At 36.2% G+C, this 26,661-nt stretch overlaps 1 protein-coding gene across 6 annotated transcripts in view; it reads right to left on the bottom strand.

Annotated features, from left to right (window-relative positions):
- The window catches only part of SMG1 (SMG1 phosphatidylinositol 3-kinase-related kinase), a 149,371-nt gene that overhangs the window by 33,065 nt on the left and 89,645 nt on the right, over nucleotides 1-26,661 (bottom strand). For 5 of the 6 annotated variants that reach the window (XM_015558989.1, XM_006756068.2, XM_015558985.1 and 2 more), the window contains 26 exons: nucleotides 25,382-25,483; nucleotides 24,461-24,730; nucleotides 22,861-22,991; nucleotides 22,539-22,700; nucleotides 21,811-21,929; nucleotides 21,259-21,346; nucleotides 21,068-21,169; nucleotides 20,504-20,644; nucleotides 19,751-19,950; nucleotides 18,931-19,127; nucleotides 18,610-18,771; nucleotides 17,640-17,794; nucleotides 15,506-15,648; nucleotides 15,162-15,363; nucleotides 11,905-12,014; nucleotides 11,118-11,265; nucleotides 10,575-10,734; nucleotides 9,716-9,836; nucleotides 7,023-7,271; nucleotides 6,410-6,694; nucleotides 4,516-4,660; nucleotides 4,260-4,398; nucleotides 2,472-2,702; nucleotides 2,185-2,362; nucleotides 908-1,069; nucleotides 175-392 (listed from right to left, as the gene is read on the bottom strand). In XM_015558989.1, coding sequence (XP_015414475.1) covers nucleotides 175-392; nucleotides 908-1,069; nucleotides 2,185-2,362; nucleotides 2,472-2,702; nucleotides 4,260-4,398; nucleotides 4,516-4,660; nucleotides 6,410-6,694; nucleotides 7,023-7,271; nucleotides 9,716-9,836; nucleotides 10,575-10,734; nucleotides 11,118-11,265; nucleotides 11,905-12,014; nucleotides 15,162-15,363; nucleotides 15,506-15,648; nucleotides 17,640-17,794; nucleotides 18,610-18,771; nucleotides 18,931-19,127; nucleotides 19,751-19,950; nucleotides 20,504-20,644; nucleotides 21,068-21,169; nucleotides 21,259-21,346; nucleotides 21,811-21,929; nucleotides 22,539-22,700; nucleotides 22,861-22,991; nucleotides 24,461-24,730; nucleotides 25,382-25,483 — 4,320 coding nt within the window. The remainder of the gene's footprint in view (nucleotides 1-174; nucleotides 393-907; nucleotides 1,070-2,184; nucleotides 2,363-2,471; nucleotides 2,703-4,259; nucleotides 4,399-4,515; nucleotides 4,661-6,409; nucleotides 6,695-7,022; nucleotides 7,272-9,715; nucleotides 9,837-10,574; nucleotides 10,735-11,117; nucleotides 11,266-11,904; nucleotides 12,015-15,161; nucleotides 15,364-15,505; nucleotides 15,649-17,639; nucleotides 17,795-18,609; nucleotides 18,772-18,930; nucleotides 19,128-19,750; nucleotides 19,951-20,503; nucleotides 20,645-21,067; nucleotides 21,170-21,258; nucleotides 21,347-21,810; nucleotides 21,930-22,538; nucleotides 22,701-22,860; nucleotides 22,992-24,460; nucleotides 24,731-25,381; nucleotides 25,484-26,661) is intronic. The other variant, XM_015558990.1, reaches the window with a different exon arrangement.

Genomic DNA, 26,661 nt, shown 5'->3' on the forward strand with positions numbered 1-26,661 from the left:
CTTCACTAGTGATTCTGCTTATCAATGTATATTTGTAAAACCAATTTTGATTATTCTAAAAGCTTTGTTCCTCAAATATTTCCATGACAGTTTCTAATGGGTTTTGTTTATAGGTTGTGTTTTGGGGGAGAATGGTTATAATAAAAATTGATTTAAAACATGGGTTTTCTGTACCTGTAACACCATAGTTGGATTTGCAGAGGATAGCTTATCTACAATTTTGCTGTAGCAATCCTGCATCATGGCTTGGTCTTCATTTAATCCACTTTTGGGTTCATCTTTATTGCTCTCTTGAGAAGCAGGAGGGCTTCCTCCCTCACATTCAGAAACCAGCAATTCTTCTCCTTGAATATTACCAAGTAGGGTTGGAATTGAAGAGGAAAACTTATTTCCTATAACAAAATGGGAGAATAAGGTAGACTTTGGATGTTTCTCCCATGGGCATATGTCAAGTGAGGGAAAACAACTCCAGAGCACTCATTTAAATAACTGGCATTCTGTGCACTAAACTGACCAAACATCATGGATATTCTGCCTTTTTACAAACTGAGCTTTTATACTTATTAATATTTCAAGCTAACAGAAGATCAATGGGGGGAAAGTAAGAAATAAGTCTCAACAAATAAAGTGTTCTCCCAGCCAGAGTCTAGAACGTGGTTTCAATCCTTATCCACCGGTTACTCAGCTCAGCAAACAATTTCCCATGCTCAGTGGGTTACTGTGAGACTGAAGAGAATGTGTAAAGTATATGTCCTAGGGGCCAGCACAAAGCAGTTATTCTCTCAATAAATGGCAATTATTATTTTGCAAACTCCATCAACTCTGGAATACAAAGCTCAAAAAAATTTACCTAATAAACATTATTTGCAATAATTTATACTCAAATTAGCATTTTAATATTCCATACCTGAAGCCTGTGACTCGCTACTAAGCGATATGGTACCCACTATTGCAGGATACAGTATGAGATGTGGGGAATCTTGAGCCACACGGATGAGAAGGTTACAAATACTCTGGCGCACATATACTTCAGGGTGGTTTAAGCGAGAGAAAAGCTGTGGAATAATTCCTTCGGGATAAGAAGAAAGAAACATTTTAAAGTTATTAAAAAGGGTCAACATAGTGGATGCAAACGGATAGAACCTAATGTGCCAGTATCACTTCTAATGGCCTCAATTTCTCCTTGTGACAACAAAGACCTGTACATAGTTCTTTTGGGGTTTTTTTTAATCCTCACCCAAGAATATTTTTTCCATTGATTTTTAGAGAGAGTGGAAGGGAAGGGGAGAGACTGAGAAACATCGATGGTTGCCTCCCACACGCGCCTTGACTAGCAGCAGGTATCAAGCCTGCAACCAAGGTACATGCCCTTGACCAGAATCAAACCCTTGAGTCCTCAGGCTGGTACTCTAACCTCTGAGCAGACTGGCTAGGGCTATACACAATAACTCTTGCTTTCCCAGTGTGGTTAGGGTACAGAGCTATAATCAAAATCTAGAGTAATTCAAAATTGTTCTAAGAAATATATTTTCTGTGAATGACTGTAAAAGAAGGCAGAAGTAATTTTTACAAAGGGTATATGACATTATTTTTTCAATTATAGTTTACTACTTTCAATATTTTTTTGTATTAGTTTCAGGTATACAGCACAGTGGTTTAGATAATCATATACTCTACAAAGTATTCCCTCCAGTATTTCCAGAACCCACCTGACACCATACATAGTTACTGCAATATTATTGATATTGACTATACATCCCCGAGACTATTTTGTAACTACCAATTTGTACTTCTAAATCCCTTTACCTTTTACACCTAGGCCCCCGACACTGCTTCCCTCTGGCAACCACTGGTCTGCTCTCTGTATCTATGTGCCTATTTCTATTTTATTAATTTACCTTGTTCTTTAGATTCCACAGAGCATACAAAATTTTTTGGAACTTAATTTTAACCACTCTCTCCAAAATTTATTTTGTATATAAAAAGCTTCTGCCTCTCAGCTTTCCATTCTTCTGAAAAGTGAGAGGGAAGTGGTGTAACAGCAGCTCAGGGTGTCATAAGAACTTATGTATCCATTCAGTAACACTGTAAATAATAGATATAAAGAAGGAACTTCTACTTTTTTATTGCCTTAGCTATCATACCCAGAAATAATTTTTGCTGAGACATTTTTTAGACCATCACCTCTCCATGGAGCAGTAGGTGTTGTCTCCAAGCCATGTTCCAGATATTGCCTAAGCTCGCCGGCATGCTTCACGAGCAGCCTGAGCAATCGCAAGGTGGCCATCACGATCACATCATCAGTGCTCTGCTCTACTCTGTGACTTAAATGTAGCCTTGGATCATCTTCATCTAAAGGAATCTAGGGCAAAAAACAAATGGAAGAAATAAATAATTCAGAATACCGTTTTTGTCTATTAGGAAAAAAATTTTGAAAAAATTTTGCTAAAAGAGAAGACTGTGTGACCTACCTGACCAGCATTGAGTTTAAGGAAAGTAAAATATGCACTGCAAGACAATTTGTATAAGCTGAAGATTCTATCCACAACTTTCCTCCACACTTTAATAACTCCTTCTGTTGCATTTTCATCAAGTTCTGACAGCCATGGGCAGCTTGATATTAACTGACGCCAGATAACATCAACCATGTCATCTTCCTCATTATCTTCACTTTCTGTTATCTGAAGTGTTATATCTTCATCCTAAATAAAAATTGGGCATAAAATGCTAATTATAATACAAATTGAACAGGGAGAAAGGTACCTGATTTTCCTGTTAAATGAAAATATTTTTCTCATTATAAAAGATCAAACTACTCCATATTTAGCATTATATAGGCTAAATGTCAATATGCTTCTCCTTATGGTATATTAATGTAGCTAAGAAGATATAAGCATCTCTCAAAGATTAAAGATTGATTTTTAGACTTTAAATGTTCTACATTACAATACAATATTCTGCCTGCAGAAAAGAAAACAATCTGTGCAAAAGGCTGAAGGTACACAGAATAAAGTCACAACAGACCTTACTCCCTGTACAGTACTGTGCACGCTCATAACACAGGCATTGGCAGACAATGATATCTGCTAAAGTCTAGGCAGGAGTGGGGAATCTTTTTTCTACCAATGGCCATTTGAATATAACATCATTCTCGGGTCATACAAAATTATCAACTTAAAAATCAGCCTGCTATATTTAGTCAAACATTTAACTCATCCCCAATGCCTTGGCAGGGCAAGACCAAATGATTCTGCGGGCCTGATGTGGCATGCAAGCCGGACAGTCCCCACCACTTGTCTAGAGTAAGAACAGAATCAATAAAATCCAAACTTTTAAAGTCTGCAACTAAATACTTAATAGTCATAACATAACTTTTGAGGGGGGAGGGAGGTAGATCCTACAGATAATCTAGTCCACTGGTTTTCAACTCTGGACACAGAATAAAGTCACAACAGACCTTACTCCCTGTACAGTACTGTGCACGCTCATAACACAGGCATTGGCAGACAATGATATCTGCTAAAGTCTAGGCAGGAGTGGGGAATCTTTTTTCTACCAATGGCCATTTGAATATAACATCATTCTCGGGTCATACAAAATTATCAACTTAAAAATCAGCCTGCTATATTTAGTCAAACATTTAACTCATCCCCAATGCCTTGGCAGGGCAAGACCAAATGATTCTGCGGGCCTGATGTGGCATGCAAGCCGGACAGTCCCCACCACTTGTCTAGAGTAAGAACAGAATCAATAAAATCCAAACTTTTAAAGTCTGCAACTAAATACTTAATAGTCATAACATAACTTTTGAGGGGGGAGGGAGGTAGATCCTACAGATAATCTAGTCCACTGGTTTTCAACTCTGGCTATATATTAAAATCACCTAGTAAGCTTATTACACATGCACACATGTGCATACACACACTCCATCCAGAATATCTGGGGTGGGGCTCAGGCACCAGCATATTTTAAAAGCTGCCAAGCCTATGTTAAGACCCTAATTTCTGATCAGAACTGCATTTCAAGAGTAATCTACTTTACATGAAATGAATTTCACCCTTTTTAAACAGGACCCTAAGGAATTGACTTGATTTCTCAAGAAATCAGAAAGCTATTAACTCACTTTCATCTTAAAAACCAAAGATTTATTTGAAACAAAACAACACTGAATCAACTATATGTAATCAACCTCAAAACGAATGAATTAGAACAGTAACCTTGACACTATTTCCCCCAAACACTGTATCATGTTTCCTTGCCTGAATCCCTGCTGGCCGACACACAGCCTGACCAAGAATAGCATATATTCTCTCTTTTTCTTCTTCAGTTATAGTGTCTGGAAGCAGATTTTGAACTTCAGATTTTTCTCTAGGCAGCAGACGAACACCTTCTCCCTGACTATAAAGATAAACAAGTAATTGGTATTTCAGCTACTAAAACTTCACCATGTCAGCAGACATTTTAAACCTCTATTTTGCAATGCATTAAATAAATTACACATTTCAACATACATACCTGGCATTGTCAACCACCTTTCTGCCCCACCTATAAGCCCAACTAGCCAAGGCTGCCCAAGATTTGGCTACTTCAGGTGCCTGTACTGAAGATAGGTGATACAACTGTCCCAAAATGAAGTCAGGTTCTCCAACTCCAATATGTACTGCCATGAAGGAAAAAAAATAATGAAAGCAATCAGCAATGTTACATTCATAGATTCTCTCTCCTTTTTTTTTTTAACACTAAAACCAATAAATTCTACAATACTGTAGTACATAATTTGATAAAGCATTTATTTGTATTATTTTTTTAAAAGGCTAATATATTGAGATGAATCACTCAGCTTCGCAAGTAAGCTTAAATTATAACCCTGTAACCTGGCTGGTATGGCTCAGTGGTTGAGCATTTACTTATGAACTAGGAGGTCATGCTTCAATTCCCAGTCAGGGCACATGCCTGGGTTGCAGGTTGCAGATTGCAGGCTCGATCCCCAGTAGTAGGCAAGTAGGAGGCAGCTGATCAATGATTCTTTCTCATGATTGATGTTTCTATCTCCTCTCCCTTCCTCTCTTTGGAATCAATAAAAATACATTATTTTAAAAATCCCACCAAAATTATAACCCTGTAAAAAATGTTCATGTCTTTCATGATGCTGAACTTGAACACCTTACACAGTTCAGGTGTCAGATATGTTGTAGAATGTCTTGCATTCTGGATCTGAATAGCTATTTTCTTATGATTAGATTCAGCTTAAACATTTTGGCAAATGAATATAAAGGTGATGAGTATACAATCTCATTCAGAGATTCATGAGGTGAGTATCTTTTTCTGTAAGTAAAATTACGTTTATTTTTATAAATAAAAAATTCATTATACAAACAACACTTTTAACAGAATGTTAGCTGTCATTATCCACTTTAAGTGAAGTACGAAGTGTCTGCAACAGTTAACGTGAATAGCTCCATCTTCTCTAGAACCTTCATGCAACTTCTTTACATTCCTCAACTCCCCCAAATTCTCAACACTATTTCAAGAATATAAGTGAGATGAATACCTTTATTCTCAGTTTTAAAGTAAAAATATTGTCTGCTCTAGTGTCATTTGCCAATATGAAGATTTATAAACAAATATCCCTTATGAATATCAAGACCCTATGAAACACACATTATAAATATAATACTATTGTTAAGTAATTAAGATCCTAGGCTTTAGAGCAACAAAATGAAAGTACATTCTCATGTTCAGCAAAGAGGTTAATTACCTCCGAATCTGTAAAAACTGGACAATGGTACCACTCAAATGTTGAATGAATTAACTATCCTATCTGTCTTGTACCTTTCTGTTACTAACACTAGTGTCAGGATGTAAAACTTGAATCTTTCTGTAATTTCTGTGCTCCACCAGTCAAGGGGACCACAAACTACTATTTTATATCCTTTTTTACTTCTTCTTGTGTGACAAAAATTTTTAGTTATCTGGGGCAGAATCTGATTGCCAGTAAAAACATTTAAGTCCATAAAAGCACTGTGAATTGGGAAGGTGGGAAGTAATTAATGAAATGTGTTTTAGTTACTTCCAGGTAATATAATACATTAAATTTCCAGAGACACTTTTTGTGGCCAATTACAGTCAGCGTAACATTGTAAACTTTATTGATTTTAGAGAGAGAGGGAGGAAGATAGAGACAGAAAAATCAATCAGCTACCTCCTGCATACCTACTATTGGGGATCGAGCCCACAAACCGAGGATGTGCCCTGACTGGGAATCAAACTGGTAACCTCTTGGTTCATGGGTCAACCCTCAACCACCGAACGACACAGGCTGGGCCGCTAACACTGTAAACTTTAAAACAGGGGGCACAATAACTTTTAAAATTAATATTTTAAAGCTAGTAAGAGAAAGAAATCCTACCTGTAGATTCACTCTCAATCCGAGGATACTCTTCATCCACTGTATTAACTGATGACAGTTCTATTAGAGTGAGTATGTTTTTAGACAAAGTAGAAAGACCTGTAAAGTTCTGCTGTTGCTGAGCTCTGTAAACCTGTTTTAGCTGCCCTGAAATTTCTTTCCATTCTGCCTGGATCCATTTAGCCAGTGTCAGAATTGACTTGGCAACTGCATATTCAGCTTTGGCAGACTTGCAAAAAGATATGGCACAGGAACTCAACATTTCCATTGCGTGTGTTGACTGGCCTACAGAAAACCAAAAAACAAGCCCTTAGAAGCCTTCAAAGCAAACAATGGAAATTTTGGGGTAAATGAACTTTTAAAAACATGTAAATTCAATCATAACTAATAATCTCTTAAAGCAGGTCTTATTTTAATAACCAGTAACAAAATTACTTCTTTTAAAAGTACTAAATTATAGAGATAAGTCAATACACATAAATTCTTATTTAGGACTCAAATGTTCTGCAACAGCTGGGGGGGGGTAACATTTCTGCTACTATCTAACACCATACATAGTAGTTGTGTTAAATACCACTATCATATGTATTTACCATAATTCATTTTTACTAACCTGCTGTATGTAGCAATTTGGTTTTTTCAATGTCAAGTTCAGGCCCCCATTTTTCATCCACTTGACCTTGAGTTGACAGTTTTTTAAAATGCTGGACTAAATCCTGTGCAGTGGTGGTCTTTCCCAGATGAACTTCACTACACTGTGCCAGCAGTCTTGTTGCAAGTGACACATTCCCCCGTTTTCTAGCAAATTTTGCTGCTGTTAGACCTAATTCCATGAGATGGCTTCTAATTGGAACTGTTTGTTCTGGAGAGAAGAAAACATTTTATTAGTCCCCGATTGGTCTAGTCCCAGATTTCACAGAAACACAACCAAAAAATTCTTCCCCAACTCTTGCCTTCATAAATAATAAAAACTCATTTTTTTTTCACCTTCTTTAAATCTCTAGCAGTCAGCATAGTGCTTGGCATACAACAAACAATAAACACTTGTTGAAATTAACATACACAACAAAGTAGACAAAAGTAAAAACCATTCACTATAAGAAATTCAGTCTTCTAATTTCTGAAATTTTTAAGTAAAGAACCTAGGCCAAAGGGTGGGGAATGAGGGTAAGGCCAGACCACCCCTCCTTCCTGTATAAGTACCCCTGCCATTCTCTCCAGGTTTATTTCTACCTTCCTGAAGAATCCTTCTCCTCCATTACCCATCCATTCAAGTTGGTGTTCTTCAGGTCGGTCCTAAGGCATTCTCCCCTTCAGTCTACAAACTCTCCCTGAACAATAGTACCTGCTCCTGTGGCTTCAATTACCATACCAATGGTGATGACCCTTGAATCTTTATCCCTAGCCATACCAGACATCTCAATTCCACCAGCTTACCAGCAGCTACAATCAGGTTTTTCAAAGGCATGTTAACTTAAGTCAAGTGAAATCCATTTTCCATCTTCAAACCTTTTACTTACTTCTCCTGTTTTCCCTTTCTCAAGGAAAGGCACATGATCAACCTGACTACTTGAGCAGGTCCTGGAAATCATCTTAAATTTTACTTTCAATCCTCCTATCACATCTGCTTTTTTATGTCCCTAATACCACTACCTTTGGTTACCTTTGGAAAGGACTTCAGCCAAACTGGTACCTTTGCCCCCAGTCTTATCTTCTTCTAATGCATTCTTCAACCTGCAACTGAAGCAATCTTACACAGAGGAAGTTTGAACACTTCCCTTCCCTTTGATGGCCTCCCACTGCCCTTTTGACAAAGCCAAAACTCCTGAATGTGGCATTTAAGGCACTGATGCTTTGCATTCCATAGCAATCTCAACCTCATCCAGCTTCATCTCTCCCTTCTCCCTTAGGCAAATTAGGTCGCCTAAGCATCTTTCATTAATACAACCATTGCATTACTGACTTTTTCCAACTTTAAAACATGTTCAATAAGAAAAGGATAGAAAAGGAGATATTTAGAGTCCTATTATATGCCATGCTCTGTGCAAGGGCTTTTATATACCTTGTCTCTTCTCCTATAAATTCTTACAAAGAATCACATTAGTGGGGCAATCACCATCACCAAAAAAGAAAGTGACTCAGAAGTTGAATGACTTGCCCTAAGGTCCCCCAATTTACAAATGCTGGGCTAAAGATCCAAACCCAGGTCTCTACGACATTAAGGGTATGAGTCACACTTACCAATAATCACCCTGCAATGTAAGTGCATACCCCAGCATTAGCATAGTTGAAATTTAACATTCAAATTTACTCAGTAATCCCAGCTACGACATTTCCAACTAAAATTCAACAGATTTCTGGCAAGTTTTCCATTTTAGAGCAGTAAAAGTAAATTACTGTCATCCCTTTAACATGATAGACATTCTTTCTTAGAAATGACAATTTTTCTACCTATTCCTTTGGAGTGTTTAAATTTAACATTTACAGTGTATTATATCTGATAAAGAATCTATACCCCAAACACATAAACAAGTCTTATGACTATGAGAAATTGACCAGATCTAAACACTTTACAGACTATAAGATATACAATGGCCACTATGCAAATAAAAAGATACTCAACATCACTAATCATCAGGAAAATGTAAATACCACACTCCAGGGACTAAAATTAAAGACTGACAACCCCAACAATGCAATGCCAGAGGAATGCAATATGTATAACCAGTTTATAAGAATCTGCCAAACTATTTTGAAAGTTAAACCATATGACCCAACAACCCTACTCCTAGACATTTACAAGAAAAATACAAATACATGTCCACCCAAAGACTTGTACATGAAATTCACAGCAGTTTGGTACATAGTAGCCCAATTTTGAGAACTCAAACATCCATTAAAGGGTCAACAGATAAACAAATTGTGGTATATCCATACAATGGATTCTACTCAACAACAAGAAGGACCACACTGATACTTGTATTATGAGTGACCCTTAAAAATAAAATACTAAGCAAGCAAGTCAGACACAAGAAAGCATATTTTATGATTCCATTTATATAAAACTTTAGTAAAGACAGGACTAGTCTATAGTGATAGAAAGCAAATCAGTGGTTGCCTGGGCTGGGCAGATGGGAGAGATAACTGGAAAAGACATAAGGAAACCTTTTGGAGTAGATAAATATTCTATATTTTTATTTTATTGGTGTTTACACAGGTGAGGATGTGTTAAAAGTCAAAGAACTATACACTTATAATGTGTAAATTATATCTCAATAAATCTATTTCTTAAATAAACCTAGTTACCTTTTATTTTCTCCAACAACTGACTCTGGTACATGGTATATCTTAATGCCTGCATCCACGGCCTCACATCATGTTGTTTACATGAACGCAAAGCTTCACTGAAGAGTGGAATAAGACAGTCCTGCCAGGGAAAAACCAAAACTCCTTAACAGAAATAGGCTCCTTACATGTTTGTAGACTGAGTTTAGTTACACTCCGATAGGACAGCTACCTCAGCTCTACTTCAGATTTATATACATTAAACTCTCCCCTTTCTTCATTGTATCTTCTAATCACAGGAGGAAAAGACACTCTAAGAGAAAACTTTGTTTTACCCCCCCAAAAAAATTGTTTTTCAGAATGTAAATCCAATTTATCAATATACTTATCAATAAAGTACACAATTTTTATAAAAAATAAATAGCATATTTACTGTAAAGCAGAGGCTAAATTACAGAAACATATAAAACTATTTCTTCATAAACAAATTTTCAAAGATTTTAATTCCTTTGGGAAGAGCTTATCTCTGACTAAACTTTAATCTATCTGGGAAAAGGAGAGAATGTCTTCATTTTAGTCAAATCTAAAATTTATATAATCTGCCAAAGGAAGATATGTTTATGTACACCAACATCTTGTCCAAAAAGAAAAAGAAAAAAATTAAGCAATTAGCATCCTTGAGATTATGTATCTTAGGTTCTTTGATCTGCCTTACACACTTCTCAAATTAAGATCTGCCTAAAAATGGCATTTCAGATTTCTGTATTTGCTAGCTTGTCCAAACAAAACGCACAAATGCTATTTAAATTGAAAAATAGCCTTTGCTCTATCCTAGTGCCTATTGATGATTGAAAGAATATCCTGGTAAAGATATACACACCTCTGTAGAAAGTCTGTTAGAAACTGTGTTCTCCAAAGCAAAAGAGCAGTACAGCTGTAAGGTACTCAGAACTGGAAGAGATTGGGAGACTGTCAAAGTAGAAAGTCTCAGTGGTCCAATAGCTATACGTGAGGTTTGCTTCAAGTACTTTACCATGTTTCTGAAACAAAATATTTATTATTAATTAATTAATGAGATGTCTCAACTTGTAACCACTAAAGGGTATAAAGCAGTTTGATAAGATGCTTCCATATTGGCATCCGAAGTGAGGAAAGGAAGAGGATCTGGCCTGCTCTTTAGTAAAATGATATAAGCAAGTCAGGGTATTTGCTTCTGGAGGGAGGGGGGCAGTGAGGGGCGATCAGGCAGGCAGGCGAGCGGTTAGGAGCCAGCAGTCCAGGATTTTGAGAGGGATCCCAGACTGGAGAGGGCGCAGGGTGGGCTGAGGGGACCACCCCCGCCCCGCCCCATGCGCACAGATTCCGTGCACCGGGCCTCTAGCACGTATGTAATGCAAATTCACCTCCTTAGGATTCCACTTACTCAGTGACAGGCTGCCACTTCTGATCTTGCTCTAGGTGGTTTAAAGCAGTTGCCAAACAAACAGAGCTTCTTAACAACTGAACTTCAATGGCTTTCTGGAGTTCCCTTGGATCTGGACTCAACATGTTAGGAAGCAGTTTTTTCATATCTACATAAGTTAAATAGATTCCATTAAAAGTTAATTCACTTTTAATGTACAAATAATAAGATATTTTGACAGTGTTAAGAAATTATCAATTAATACCTCCTTTCATATTAGTTTTAAACAACTAAATACTACTTTTGATACCTATGAAAATGATTCTTTATATAAAATTTTAATTTAGAACTCCCCCAAATGAGTTCATTTCAAGGCTTAGAAATCAGTATGTCACTATTCATAGGGGATAATCTAGAGCTACTTTGGCAAATCTTACTGAATCTAGCAAATCAATGCTACCACACAAATTACTCAATTACTATAGGATACATTATACAAAATTTTTCAATTGTGATAAAAAAAATTAATGAACCACATCAAGATGTCAAGGACAAAATATATTTAGTTTAAACACTACTCATACTTTTTCAAGCAAATTGGCTAGATAAATTTCAAAGTATTACTTTTTAAAGTTTGCTTAATTTTAAACTATTTATTTGCCAAATAAACAGAACAGTCCTAAATTTTAAGCTGATTTGCATGGAACTCTGCCCCAAAGTTCATATACAATAACTTCCCAGATTTCCCAGTAAAATCCTAAAAGCCACACATTTTGAGCAACTTGTGAATAAAGGTTATCTCAAATACCTATTTTTTCTTTTGATCCTCCAGCAAGTAGATTGATATTTTCTCCTGGTAACAGTTCTAATTGCTCAGTACATTCAACGAATTCTCCAGACTCAAAACTGCTTAGTGATCTGTAATTAAAATATAGGTTAGCTTGTATTACACCCTATCCAGCCTGTGGAACCATTAAAAAATTTTTTCTAAAAAAATACAGCAAAATTACTCAGCATTCTTTTGATGAAGGTCTTTCCACAGAGGCCACCATTTTATTTTTATTTTGAAGATGTGACTACCATCTTAATTAGCACTAAAATTGGACTGGCAAACCGGAAAGTCACAGCTTTAGATATTACGCAGTTTAGCATGCTCACCCCTCCATGTCACCTTCCTCTTTTTGCATGCGCCTATTTTCATTGAGGCCCCTCCAACAAACTGGGAGTGAACTACTGCAGGGCTACTTCAACATCTAGTTCTCCCCAAGCTATCACCAGACATCCTATAGGGCCTCACCCATCATCTAAAGCCCAAGACCCTGTAGGTCTCTACTATTTCGATCTTATATCCTAGTCGTGCCTTCATTCACTGCTGACACCCCTCCCCCAAACCTTTCTACCTTTCCTACTATGTTTCATTGAATCTGTTTTCTCTTCTTTTAAGGAAGTCTTCCTTTCCATCTCCTTCCCTTACCTGAAAATGGTGAGCCCTCTGAAACTCCCTCCTCTAATCCTGGAGCATCAATGCCAAGATGAGAGGCCTCACTTTCTAGCTCCTCACTGCTACTTTCAGATCCCTGACCCTGTTCCCATTCCTATTGTAGCTGCTCTCTAACCAAGATAACTTAGTTTCTTAATCTCTTCTCTGTGAATCACTCATCTTTTCCTATCCCCCTCACTGTGTTGCTTCCCTTACATCTCAGCCTGAATACAGCACTGCAAATAGACATCACTTGACTGTACCTGCTTCTACCTTAATAAGCCCCATGCCTGGCTCAATGTAATCACCAGCCTCTCAGGTGAGCCGTATGACTGATGAACTGTCAAAACACTTACCCTTCTGCCACTACAGGATCTAAGTCTTCTCCAGTGGCAAGTTCCACCTGTGCCCACTATACTCTACAATGCCCTCACACTTTCAGCTAATGACTGGCTCCTTAGGAAAATAAAAAAAAGGAACAAAAACCGCAGGCTTTAATTTCCTCTACCCTTACCCAACCTACCATCTACTCCCAAAACTATCTGTATCTAACTTTAACTGATTACCTTGAGGCACAGAAAAGGTGGGGTTCAGTTAATCTTTTAATCAACGTTCTTTACCCTGTTTCTTCAACCCAGCCGTGGGCAAACTACGGCCTGCGGGCCGGATCCGGCCCATTTGAAATGAATAAAACTATTGGAAAAAAAGACCGTACCCTTTTATGTAATGATGTTTACTTTGAATTTATATTAGTTCACACAAAAACTCCATCCATGCTTTTGTTCCGGCCCTCCGGTCCAGTTTAAGAACCCATTGGGGCCCTCGAGTCAAAAAGTTTGCCCACCCCTGGTCTATATGCTATCCTTGCCCCGACATCTCCTGTCTCTTTACAACACAGCAGAGTGAACCATTTACACAGATCATAACACGCCTTTCCTGTTCAAATTCTACCATACGATTTTTTTTAGCTTATTAGGGGTTAAAGTCCTTCTCACACTTATTTCTTTTTATTACTAATTTTTACTTGGTTCTTATTTGTTTTTATTAACCTTTCAAAAATGTATTTATAGCTCACATTTATGTCAATGTTTAATATTAGAAGGGTTTTGGGTCTTGACTTAGAAGTTTGATGCTTTTGTGATAGGAACTTAACTTTATATTAATCCTATATAATAAAAGCCTAATACGCTAAGTGTCTGGTCATCAGTTCAAACAATCAGTGTAATATGCTAATGATATACTAAGGCAGCTCAACCGCTCACTACGACGTGCACTGACCACGTGCACTGACCACCAGCGGGTAGACACTCCGACTGGTAGGTTAGCTTGCTGCTGGGGTCTGGCCAATCGGGACTGAGTGAGATGGGCCAGACACGCCCTGGATCCCTCCCATGGTCCTTCCCCAGCTGGCCAATCTCCCGTGTCCCTCCCAGCCCCGATTGTGCACCAGGCCTCTAGTTACCCTATAATAAAATTAGTTTCCTTACATGTTATTTCACTTCACTTAAAAGCCAATTTCCAAGAACCTATCAATGATATTAGTGAGGATTTACTGTATTCATATCTAATTTAGAAACAATGCCATCAAATGTGATCCTTTCTAAAGCAGTGACAAATTTATCTTTATAATAGTCCCTCCCTTATTCATGGTTTCACTTTAAAAAAAAAAAATATAACTGGAATTAAACCCAGGATCCTTTAGTCTGCAGGCAGACGCTCTATCCTCTGAGTCAAACCAGCTAGGACACAGTTTCACTTACCCACGGTCAATAGTGGTCCGAAAATGTTAAGTGGAAAATTACAGAAATAAACTACTCATAAGTTTTAAATTGTGCACTGTTCTGAGCAGCATGATGAAATCTCACACCATCCCACTTGGGACGGGAATCATCCCTTTGTCCAGATATCCACATGTATACACTACCTGCCCATGTATACTTAGTAGCCATCTAAGTTATCAGTAAGTTATCAGATGAGAGACAAGAGTCATACCACATTCACATAAACTTTATTACAGTATATTATTATAACTGTTCTATTTGATTATTAGTTATTGTTTTAAGTTCTTACTCTGCCTAATTTACCTTTATCATTGGTTATGTATGTACAGGAAAAAGTACGTACAGGGTTTGGTAATATCTGCAGTTTCAGGCATTTACTGGGGGTCTTGGAAAGTATCCCCTATGGATAAGGTGGGAGGCGGGGGGACTACTCTATATTCAGTTTTATTTTAGAATAGGAATAGGCTGACAATCATACCAAGTAACTGTTTCAACAATTATGAGTCTGTTTTCGCATAGCATGAATGCCCTCCTCACTTGAATAGGCTCTGAGAATCATACCAAGTAACTGTTTCAACAATTATGAGTCTGTTTTCGCATAGCATGAATGCCTTCCTCACTTCTAATGTTGGTTTCTCACTATAGTCGTTTTTAGAATACAGCATTAGAGCTACAACCATCTTGCAATAATAGATACGACCAATTTCAACATTTTTCTGCCACAGAGGAAGCCTTTAAAGTTACTGAAAATATGTTTAATGGGGTTAAGTATCATAATTTACAACTGAAAAAAAAAATCCTTACTTTATATAGTTGAAATCCGCTTTTAGGTTGAGAGAAGTACTGCTGGTACTCTTTTTCAAGTCGTGGATAGCATTCTGCCATTCCTGTACAGCAGCCCAATCAGCAATTGAAATGTAGCACTCACATGCTTTATTTCCCAAATAATTTATAACCTCGGGGGAAGAGTCAGGTGGTTTGGACAACAAAGATTTCCTGGAGTCACCTGAGTGAAAGTATTTATAATACATATAGAGAGATCCAGAGCAGTTATGAATATATCAGAGTGCAGAAATTTAAAAGCATGCAGTAAGATCATCAGTATAAATTATCTGATGACTACTTTTATTTAAATGTTGAATACTCACCGTTTAGAGAATGTTTCGGGCTGGCGCTATTTCGCCCGGCATTGGCCAATGTAAGAACAGATTTGTCGAAACTGGAGATGCAGCAATCAACCCCTGTCATGGCACACAGATGCTCCTGGTACTCCACAGAGGCCTTTTCAAACCTTCAATGCAAATTGAGACAGCCTTATTTTTAAATTATCCACATATTCATTTCCATAAAAACTGGAAAGAATGAATCACTCAATAAACTGAGCTAGATAATTAGTTGATTATTTTGCGTGGGGCGTGCAAAAAATTAGATCTCTTCCAACAACTGAAAATAAATTACTTTGTTAAATGTTGAAAAAAAGATAGCAAAAAATAACAGAAAATATTTGGATAAATATCTGACCTCAATGTGTGCAAAGGCTAATAGAAAAATACAAGAAAAGAATCCGTAAAGTAACAGATCTAATGGCATAATAACCTGAAACTTTTGGGTATAAAAAAAACCCACCATAAACATTAAAAGCAAATTACAAGTCAAGAAATTAAATAGCATCAATAATCTTGGTGTGTATTAAGATTTCACAGATCAATAAAGAAAAAAATGAGAGGCCATGAAAACTTAATCTGGGTTTTCAAAAAATCACAAATGATCAATATAGCACACAGAGATAAGTTTTACTATAAACCATTAATAAAGCAATGTAGCCAGGGCAGTGTGGGTCAGTGGTTGAGAGTCTACCCATGAACCAGGAGATCACAGTTCGAGGGCACATGCCTGGGTTGTGGACTCGAATCCCAGTAGGGGGCATGCAGTGATTCTCTCTCATCACTGATGTCTCTCCCTGCCCCCCCACTTCCTCTCTGAAATCAATAAAAATATATATTTTTTAATTAAAAAAAATAAAGCAATGTAAAATAAAACAAATACTTTCAATGATGATGGTGACCGGGCTCTTGTTTCTCGGTGACACTCCGTATTCACAAAGGTGAAGATAAGGTATTCTCTACTGTTAGAGATTTAAATTGGAATAAACTTTTCTGTAGGGTAACTTAGTAACAGTATGTATCATAGCCTTTCTTTGATTCATAGCCTTTCTTCTAGTAAATCAGCTTGTAGAAATGAATTCAAAGAAAATAACCACAACTATGAGCAAATAGCTAAATGCCAAGGTGTATTAAGAAGATGTAGTAATGCCCTAACTGGTTTGGCTCAGTGGATAGAGCGTCGGCCTGCAGACTGAAAGGTCCCAGGTTTGATTCCGGTCAAGGGCATGTATCTTGGTTGCGGGCACATCCCCAGTAGGGTGTGTGCAGGAGGCAGCTGATCCATGTTTCTCTCTCATCGATGTTTCCATCTCTCTCTCCTTCTCCTTTCCTCTCTGAAATCAATAAAAATATATTTTTTTAAAAAATGAAGGTGTAGTAAAAAACAAACAACAGAAACAACCTTATTGCCCAACAACAGGGATGTTAAATTCGGGTATATTCACATATAAATATAACTGTGATGTTAAAAATCATATTGTAGAATATTTTAACATGGCAAAGTACTTTTTAAAATATTGCTCAGTGGAAAAAGCAAAACCATGTGGCCAGCAAAAAACACTGCTATTTCTGTGTAAAGAGGGGAGAAAACGACATGAGAAGAAAAAAACAAAAAGGCATATACTCGAAAACTACAGTTACCATTAGGAGATGGAATTATGAACAGTTCCTTTATTTTTTTTTCCTACATTTTACAGATTTGATAAAACTTACATCAATGTACACAGATTATGGTACATTCTCATTTATCTAGAGAAATCGAAAGAGTCTGAATGTTAAGAGCACAGGGCTAATAAGCAATTACTCTAGCCACAAAGGATAGTTGTACCAGACTGATGTGAAAGGTTATTAATTAAGGATCAAGTCCAAAAGTATTTATAAACCAAACAATTGGCAGATCTTATTTTAAGAAAGAATTCTTATTAATTCACAAATAAGAAAGACAATTTTGCTACTAAAGACAGAATGAAGATGTGTCCTAGTAAAATGACTTATAAGCAAGTTCCAACTGTTAAAATTGATCAAAGCTGTTTTAGAATTTAAATACAATGTTAGCCAGTAATACAAATGATTTAAACATAAAGAAATTCTATCACCCATTTCCTTCCTTCCAACTTACCTCCCTTCAGCCTGTTGGGCCACTGAGTTAATCCAAAGAAGATTTTTCCCAACAATGGAAGATGACCAGACAGCAATTCCCTGTATTGCTTCAGGACAATGAAGTTCACACAGTGCTTCTACCACCATCATGATGGTTACTTCCAATTCATTCCCCTGAAAATGGCACTCAGAAAAATTAAACTCAGACATCAATACCATTAAATTCAAAATCTCTTCTAAATTTACAACTACTGGTCATAATCAAAGCCTATTTAAGGTCAAATGTACTTAATTATTTTAACAACCATGATATTACAATATTTAGGGTATAATTCTTAAAATTTAATATGTAATGTAGCTACAAAAGGTGACTGACAGAACCTTAATAGCACATGGGTGTTAATCTTTACCAAATAAAAAGTTCCCCAATATTTAAACTATGGCATCTGTAGGAGTAACACATGAAGTAAATAAAAGCCAAATTAAATGTAAACATGAATTAAAACATGATTAATTTCATGTCTCTGAATATTACCTGACATTACCTTCATTAGCAAACATTTGTTATATTTGGATCCCACTTATTGAGCCCACTTAAAACCCAGCACTTTTCCCATACATTGCAACATTATTATTATATATACTTCTGCATACATTACAATTTACATATACTTTTCTATGCATTGTACTATTATCATTATAACTTATAAAAATCATTTCTTCTATAGACAAATTTCTTAGAATTAATTATCTTTAATGTTCCAACCTTATGTATAAGTAATGCATATTTTGACATGTTCTAAGTCTAAAAATATGAATAAGTGACTTTGGAAGTTATTGCTTTTATGAAACATTAGATCAAAAACTTTGAAAATGAATAAAAGTGTTCATTTATTTTACCCATGGATTAATTAAATAATAGCAAAGGAATTAAACCCAAGTTTTTCTATCCAACAGATTTAAAATTAACTCCAAACACACCACTTTACCTGAGATAGATTTGTCTTCATTTCTGAAAGCAAGTCAAAGCCATGTCTCACTGTCACAGCAGGCTGACCTGCCAACAATCCAACCCTCATGATAGAGAGTCGAATCCGAGTCAGCCAGTCTTGACAAGTTTGACGATTGGTATAGAAAAAAGTTCTAATGACCTTTAGAATAAAAAGAAAACAGATTCAAATTATAGGTTCAAATGTCTCAAACACACATACAACAAATATGTAAGTCTACTGTTAAGTCAGCTCTACACACCACCACCAGGTTTAACCATGAAACTGCTACAGAGCAACACTTAGCCCACTGAAACCAACCTTGGGAGGGGATGTTAGTGCATTAGCACATCCCTCATATGCATTATACATTAACTTCTCCAAATTTTCCAAATACTGCAGAAGAAGAACAAGTCTAAGCTGGTTGCTACTGTGGCCTTCATCATTGTCTGCAGTTGTCCACTGACTAACATCTTGATCAGGATTTAATGTGTGAGCCGCAAGACTTCTAATGATACCTAAAAGCAAAGACAACATTCCATATTTAAAAGAAATCTTTAAAAAGTGCAGAAGTACTTGGAGATAATTTCACAAATTCACATTTATCAAGTTTCCTCTGTATAGCCATCATTTAAAAACAAAACTCTCAATATAAAATAATTTTCATTTTTGGGGAAAAGTGTTTTCTCCATACAAATCCCTTAACTGTTTTCAAAAATATATTTTTATTGATTTCAGAGAGGAAGGGAGAGGGAGAGATAGAAACATCAATGATGAGAGAGAACCATTGATTGGCTGCCTCCTGCACATCCCCAACTGGGGATCGAGCCCACAACAGGGGCATGTGCCCTTGACTGGAATCGAACCCGGGACTTTTCAGACAACAGACCGACACTCTATCTACCTACTGAGCCAAACCAGCCAGGGCAAATCTCTTAAATTTTTAAACAAAAACAGACAACCATGTTGTTACCAACACAATTATTCAATGAAAGTTTATTCTAACAAAATAGTCTAAAAAATAAAACTGAAAAGGAAAAATATCATACACTCAAATTTTTGTTTTAACAAAGACAAATTTCTTAATATAAGGCTTCAAAGTATTTACATCACAACGTTTGCCAAAGAACTAGTCAATTACCTTCAATTGTCTGGAAGGTATCTTGAGCTCTGCCCAGTGGGGTTCTCAACTTAGAAAGGACAGTGAACTGTGCTGCTTCCCAAATAGCCCACTGCCAAAGGACGGCATCTGTCTTTAGAAGATTGCGGGGAATTGTTGATTGGTCACGCTTATCCAGTCTCTGGCAGCTATAGAACAATCTTTCTAACCAATTGTCCTTCCTGGGAAAAGTAGTTTCATATTTAACAGACAATGACAACTTCATTTTAATAATAATAAAAATTACAAGGGGTATGGAAGTAGGGAACTACAATTTTTCCTAATCCAAAAAGGCAAAAACTGCATGTTTGAGAAGCATTATACCTCCACCTCTTATTTTGCAGAGGTCTGTTACAGTCAAAACAGGATGGAGGTATGGTATGGATGGATGATTAGGGTAAAAGGCTCAAAGACAACCTGGCTATCAGGCTAAAACATTCTCTCCAAATAAGCATCTCCAGAATGTCTATTCCCCCAGACCCTGCTCAAAGCACTGATGACAAGTTTAGATCAGTTAACTGTCAACCACATTTCATCTCTCAATTTCAAAGACCATTTTTCTTTATCCAGATGCTAATTTCAAAGCAATGGTTCCTACTGAAAACTAAAATAACCCATTTTATAATATCATTTTCTATATCACTCCTGACATTTTCTCCTTAAAAGTAGGCGTAGGGCCAAGATATTCAAGTATATGTTACTTTCCCCAGTTAAAGAGTCAAAGAAATATCTCACCCTGTTCTATGAGAGTTCCCATATAAAATAAAACTAATAACATCAGAGAAATCTTGTGGGTGGAATGTATTACTCGGTGCTTTACTCATGTGACTTCTCAATGCTAAAGAAATTTCTTGAATTTCGGTGTGATTGTTATTGCTGTAAACAGAAAATACAGTCACTGTCATGAAAAATGTTTAGTTAAAAGGTTAGTATATACTATAAATGGGCCATTTCTTTGATAACTAAATTTGTAAGAAAAAAAATAAAATCGAGGCTTTAAAACACAGAATGCTATTACAACTATTAAATTTCTGGCACTTAAACATCCCAAATTAACTTAATCAAAACAATAAACGATCGCAGTTTAGTTTTTTTCAAGTAACTGAAATACTAAGAAACACATTTTGGCACTACATGAATTACTCTACACTAATTATTATGAGCTTATCTCTCTTCAATCACTGAGAAGGGCCATACAAGGTATGACATTAATTGACTAATAGGTGACTATCTTTTCCTAAACTATGTTAGGCAGTAAAAACATAGTGGAATGTCTTTGCCCCAACAAAACTGTTATACCTCAGGACAACATCTAAAGGAATTGACTTCAACAGCTTTCCAAATGCTTGTCGAATGCGAGTCCCACTGTGGACTAGCTGAACACGGCAAACATCAACACACCTATGAAAAAATGAAACAGATGATGCAGGTGTGGCAATATTTCCAAGTTATTAGGGCTAGGGTCAAAAGATAGGATCTTTAGTCCATACCTCTGTAAAAGATCATCCGGCAAAGAAGAGGACAATGCGTGGAGACTGCTGCATGCTTGCAGACAGATATTCACATCTTCGACAAGAGCTATTAAAAATTAAAAGATAGTTATTTTCAGCTTGCCAAAAGAATTTCTATGCCAGCATATCATAATTTTCTGACATTCAACAAATAGTAAGTGCCTACTATGGAGTATGCTCTGCCCCTGCCTAGAATTCTCACTGGCACTAACGTTTGAGAAAATGATAGTTCAACAAAATCCACTTACTAATAAAGTGGCTAGTCTTTACCCAAATGTTTTTCTGAGGGAAATTTCAAAAGTTCATGAAACATATAACATCACATAAGTTTTAAAATGTGTCAACTACTTAAACACCTCAAATTACTTATATTTGACATATTAAGAATGAAGAAAAAAAAACATATACATCGCTCACTAAAATGGGGATTATACATTTCAGGACATGGAAGTACTAAATGACTATCTTTCTCCCATTACCAATGATCCCTTGTTAAGTGTTAACAAAATTAAAAGCAGCACAGAAACTTACTGTTGGCTAAAAGGCCTTTGCAAAATTTATGGAAAGATGGAAGAGAGAATAAAGGTGCATATGTTTCAGACTTCTTCATTAAAACAGCCACTTCCAAAGCCCAAGTCATTAACAGTTTCCTGAAATACAAAATATACAGTGATATTACATTACGAAAGACAAAATCAATGTTAAATATCTCCTCTTCTTACATTAGTTTTATTTTGTGTTTTTTTTAAATATCTCAAGCAATAGGAAACAAAAGTTAAAACTTTAGAAATCCCTTTGTCAAAAATTGCATGCCTTTAAAAAATCTATTTATCCATAAAATATTGGGGTTCACATAATTCTTTTGAAAAAGAATAAGAAATCCCAGATTAAACAATAATACCAAATTTTAAAGTGCTTCATAATGAAGAAGTTGCTCTATCCCAACTCAAAAATTTTCATTCCTTACTCTCAAATCATGAAGTCAAATTAGTAAAAAGTGCCCTAGATAGTTTGGCTCAAGGGGCTAGAGCGCCGGCCTGCAGACTGAAGGGTCCTGGGTTTGGTTCCTGGTCAGAGCACATACCCAGGTTGCAGGCTCAATCCCCAGTAGGGGGTGTGCAGAAGGCAGCCCATCAATGATTCTCTGTCATCATTGATGTTTTTCTCTCTCTCTCCCCATCTCTGAAATTCATAAAAATATATTTTTAAAAAATAAGTAAAAAGTTAGGAAGTTTTAACATAAAATATTACTTGGTTACCTTGTGTCCTGGTTAAGATTATCTTTCTTAAGCAATATTCCCAGGAGATTTAATATAATTGAGAAATGTTTCTTTGTAGCTGTAGTTACAGTACTAATCACGGCTCCATCAAACAAAGACGGGGATGACGAACTAAGACTACTAGATATAAAGTGATCGTGCCTGGAAGACAAAGTTCGGATCATCTTTCATCTCTAAATTTTTTTTTAAACAAGCAATTCCAAAGTTAAATCAGCACATATTTTTTTAAAACTGTACTTTAAAGGACCTATCTAGCCCTTTAAAAAAATTTTCTTCTTAAGAATATTTGTACATACAGTACCTGGTACAATGAGAATACAAAGTGTAAAGCACTGCATACTGAATGGCAGGGAAGTGAACAGCCAGGTCATCATGCACAATCATCAGATTCTTACTCAGGAGTGCAAAGACAGTTGGAGACAGCGCCCACATCTGATGATGTACAAAAGAAAGTGTTTGACTCATCCAATACATGTACCAAGGTAAATATGTCTATACATATTATAAAATTAAAATGACATTTAAATTTGGAAACAATCTAATACACTGAACAAGGGGTTAGCAAACACCTTTTGTGAAGATAAGAGAGTAAACATCTTAGACTCTGGGGCCATATGACACTTCCATTACAATGTCCAACCCTTCAATTCTGCCAATGGAGTAAGAAGACATACATAGACAAAACAAATGAGTGGCTGTGTTTCAATAGAACTTTCTTTACAAAAACAGGTGTTTGGTGATAGTTGCATTCTGCGAATATACTATAATTCATTGACTTGAAATTTTAAATGGAAATTGTATGGTATGTAAATTATGCTTCAATATAGATTTTTTTTACAAAGAGTAAACAATTGGCCCACGGGCTGTAGTTTACCAATCCTGGCCTAAACAAAGCCCTCTGTACCCTTTACTGTAATACACTGGATTTCCTCAATTTTTCATATATTGCAAATGGCAAAATGCCGTCCACTGAGAAAAAACATACTGCCACCCTAAGCATTTTACATGCTAAAATGCTCCATTCCACCTGACTGCTCTATCCCCTTCTCCTTGTTCCCAGAGAGCAGGACATAAACCTCCTCAAATCTGTATACAATGTGAATTACACAACAAATTTTTAAAGTGTAAAGAAAGGAAGAGTCTACTGCAGCCTTCCAACATAAGCCATAACTGGCAGTGAGGGAAGGAATAGCTATGGAAGGATAGAGATGAGGCAATCTGACCTAACAATATGAGCAGCATGCAAGTATAAACATCCAAATCTTGATTTTTTCCCATCCCTTCTCTTAGAAAGTATAATCTTATATGCCATTACTCTTTATTCGAAATAATGTTTTTCAATCCTGCAAGGTCCACTAGAAAAAATATGTAAACTGTAGCAATAATTACAAAGAAAAAACAGGGTCACTTCACATTACTAAAAGGAAAGAAACTGTTCTTCTTTCTCCAAAGAAATCATATATATTCCTAAAAAGTAGCCAGTCAAAAAGTGAGGCCATATGTAAGTACTAATTTTAGTCAAGAGGAGGAGAAAAGTACCAAGGGAGGAAAGGACTGCACACAAAAGAAGTATATAAATTTGAGCTGTGGAAAATGTTAACAACTTTTCTATAAGCATGTTAAAGTAAATGGGAGAAATTCATAAAAAAGTTTTCTATGAAATATAACAAATATTTTAGAAATCTTATCAAGAAGTTGTCAAGGAAAGGAAGGAGAGAGCTAAACATATGGCAAAAAAATATTCCTGTTAATTTAAATTATTCAGGCATGTCCTAAATATGGCCATTTGTTCCATAGGGATTCTGTAGATGCACTGACATAACAGTAAATGAAATTCATAAATATGCAATGAGAAGAGAATTCAATGTAGATAAACAAAGTGATTACAAGTAGAGACTCACCCCAATTAGTGAATTTTTGGCATTTCCAATTGTAGTCAGGGCACTGAGGTCAAATATAACTACAAATTTTGCATTGTCTACATTGAATACATGATTCTTAAAAGCCTCGTGCTTTATTTCAGAACAGGCATCAGGAAGTTGTAGACTATGTAGCAGATTGTTTAGGGCACAAGTCATTTCTCCCAAAATTAATTTATAGGCAGTCTCCAAAACAGGAATATTCTTCAGGCTGAGCACTGCTTGATAAACAGCATGGGCTGCAGCAACAACCTGAAAAAGAAAATTCAGGAAAGTAACGATTCAATGGAAAACAAATCTTCTATAATTATATAGAAAATAAATTACTATCCACACATGGTGATGATGCAAATCAATTTAAGATTGGTAAATTTACTATACAGAACACTAAAGATCTTAATTTCAAAAAACCCAACCTTTTGGGAACCTACACACTTCAGTAAGTTTCTTTGTAATAAGTCTTTACTATACAGAAAGGAAATTCTAAATTAAAACTGGCCATATGAAATTTCTTAAAAGGACATTTTTAAAAAAACAGCCAGTGTCAAAGCACATATACAAACAGAATTTATTAAGATTGGTTTCACTACATCTACTTAGAAAGTCTATAGTGGTTTAGATATGGAGTCAATTGAGAAAGTAATAATGGAGTTTTATGTATAATATACACAATAGATCTCAACAAATTTAATAAAAACTAATGAAAATCTAAAAAGAATATCTGGCAATCATTCATCAAGGCATATAGCACTGTAATCTACAAATACCAAGTTAAAACTATCATTATAATCACTATATTCTAAATCAAATATTTGTCAATTCATTTATATAGCCTATAAACAAGACTAACCAAACTCTTTAATGACCTAAATTAAAAAGAGTAATTATGAACGTATTACTTACCTCTTTCTCTTTATGATAACGCAAAAACAGTAGTTTGGATGATGGTACAAACAATTTTTCTACAAATGATGATGGTAGTTTTGTATTTATCTGTTCAACAATCTAAGTGAATAAAATAAAAAGAAACCAGCTATCAAGTCACAAAATGACACTGAGGAACCTTAAATGCATACTGTTAAATGAAAGGAGCCAATCTGAAAAGGTTATATACTATACGATTCCAACTCTGTAGATGACAAAACCCTGGAGACAGTAAAAATGTCAGTGGTTGTTGGGGTCTTGAGAGGAAGGAAGAAGAGAGTAGGTGGAGCACATGGGATTTTTTAGAGCAGTGAAACTATTCTATATGATATTATAATGGTAAATATATGGCACTATACATTTGTCAAAACCCACAGAATGTAGAGTGAACCCTAAACTATAAAATTTAGTTAGTAAATTTTCTGTAAACCAAAAACTGCCCTGAAAAACAATCCATTTATTAAAAAAATAAAACAAAATACCATATATCTATATCTAGCTATGCTATACATTTTTAAAAATATATTTTTATTGATTTCAGAGAGGAAGGGAGAGGGAGAGATAGATAGAAACATCAATGAAAGAATCACTGATCAGCTGCCTCCTGCACACCCGCTACTGGGGATTGAGCCCACAACCCGGGCATAAGCCCTGAACGGGAATCAAACCATAACTTCCTGATTCATAACTTAATGCTCAACCACCGAGCAACACCAGCCAGGCAATGGTATACATTAAAAAAAAAAAACCAAAAATTCTTTTAAATTAATTTTAAGAGAGAGAGGAAGGGCGAGAGGGAGAGAGAAACATTGATGGGCTGCCTCCTGCACGTTCCTCTACTGGGGATGGAGGCCACACCCAGGCCTGTGCCCTGACCAAGAATCGAACCAACGATCTCTTGGTTCATGGGCCAATGCTCAACCAACTGAGCCATACCAGCCAAGGCTATATCTCCTATACTTTAAATTTCAATTTAACATTAAGACTTTTATTTTACACTGGCAAAGGGAAGTGCAGCTGTGGTAGACGTGTTCAGCAAAATATCATCTAGAATTTGCTTTTAAAATAATCCAGTTGGGGATGGAGGGAACGCAAGGAAGAGGGGGAAGTCAAAGGCCTAGAGCAGCCGTGGGTAAACTACGGCCCGCGGGCCGGATCCGGCCCGTTTGAAATGAATAAAACTATTGAAAAAAAAGACCGTACCCTTTTATGTAATGATGTTTACTTTGAATTTATATTAGTTCACACAAACACTCCAT

This window comes from Myotis davidii, unplaced genomic scaffold, assembly GCF_000327345.1.
Source record: "Myotis davidii unplaced genomic scaffold, ASM32734v1 scaffold554, whole genome shotgun sequence".
Lineage (NCBI taxonomy): Eukaryota > Metazoa > Chordata > Mammalia > Chiroptera > Vespertilionidae > Myotis > Myotis davidii.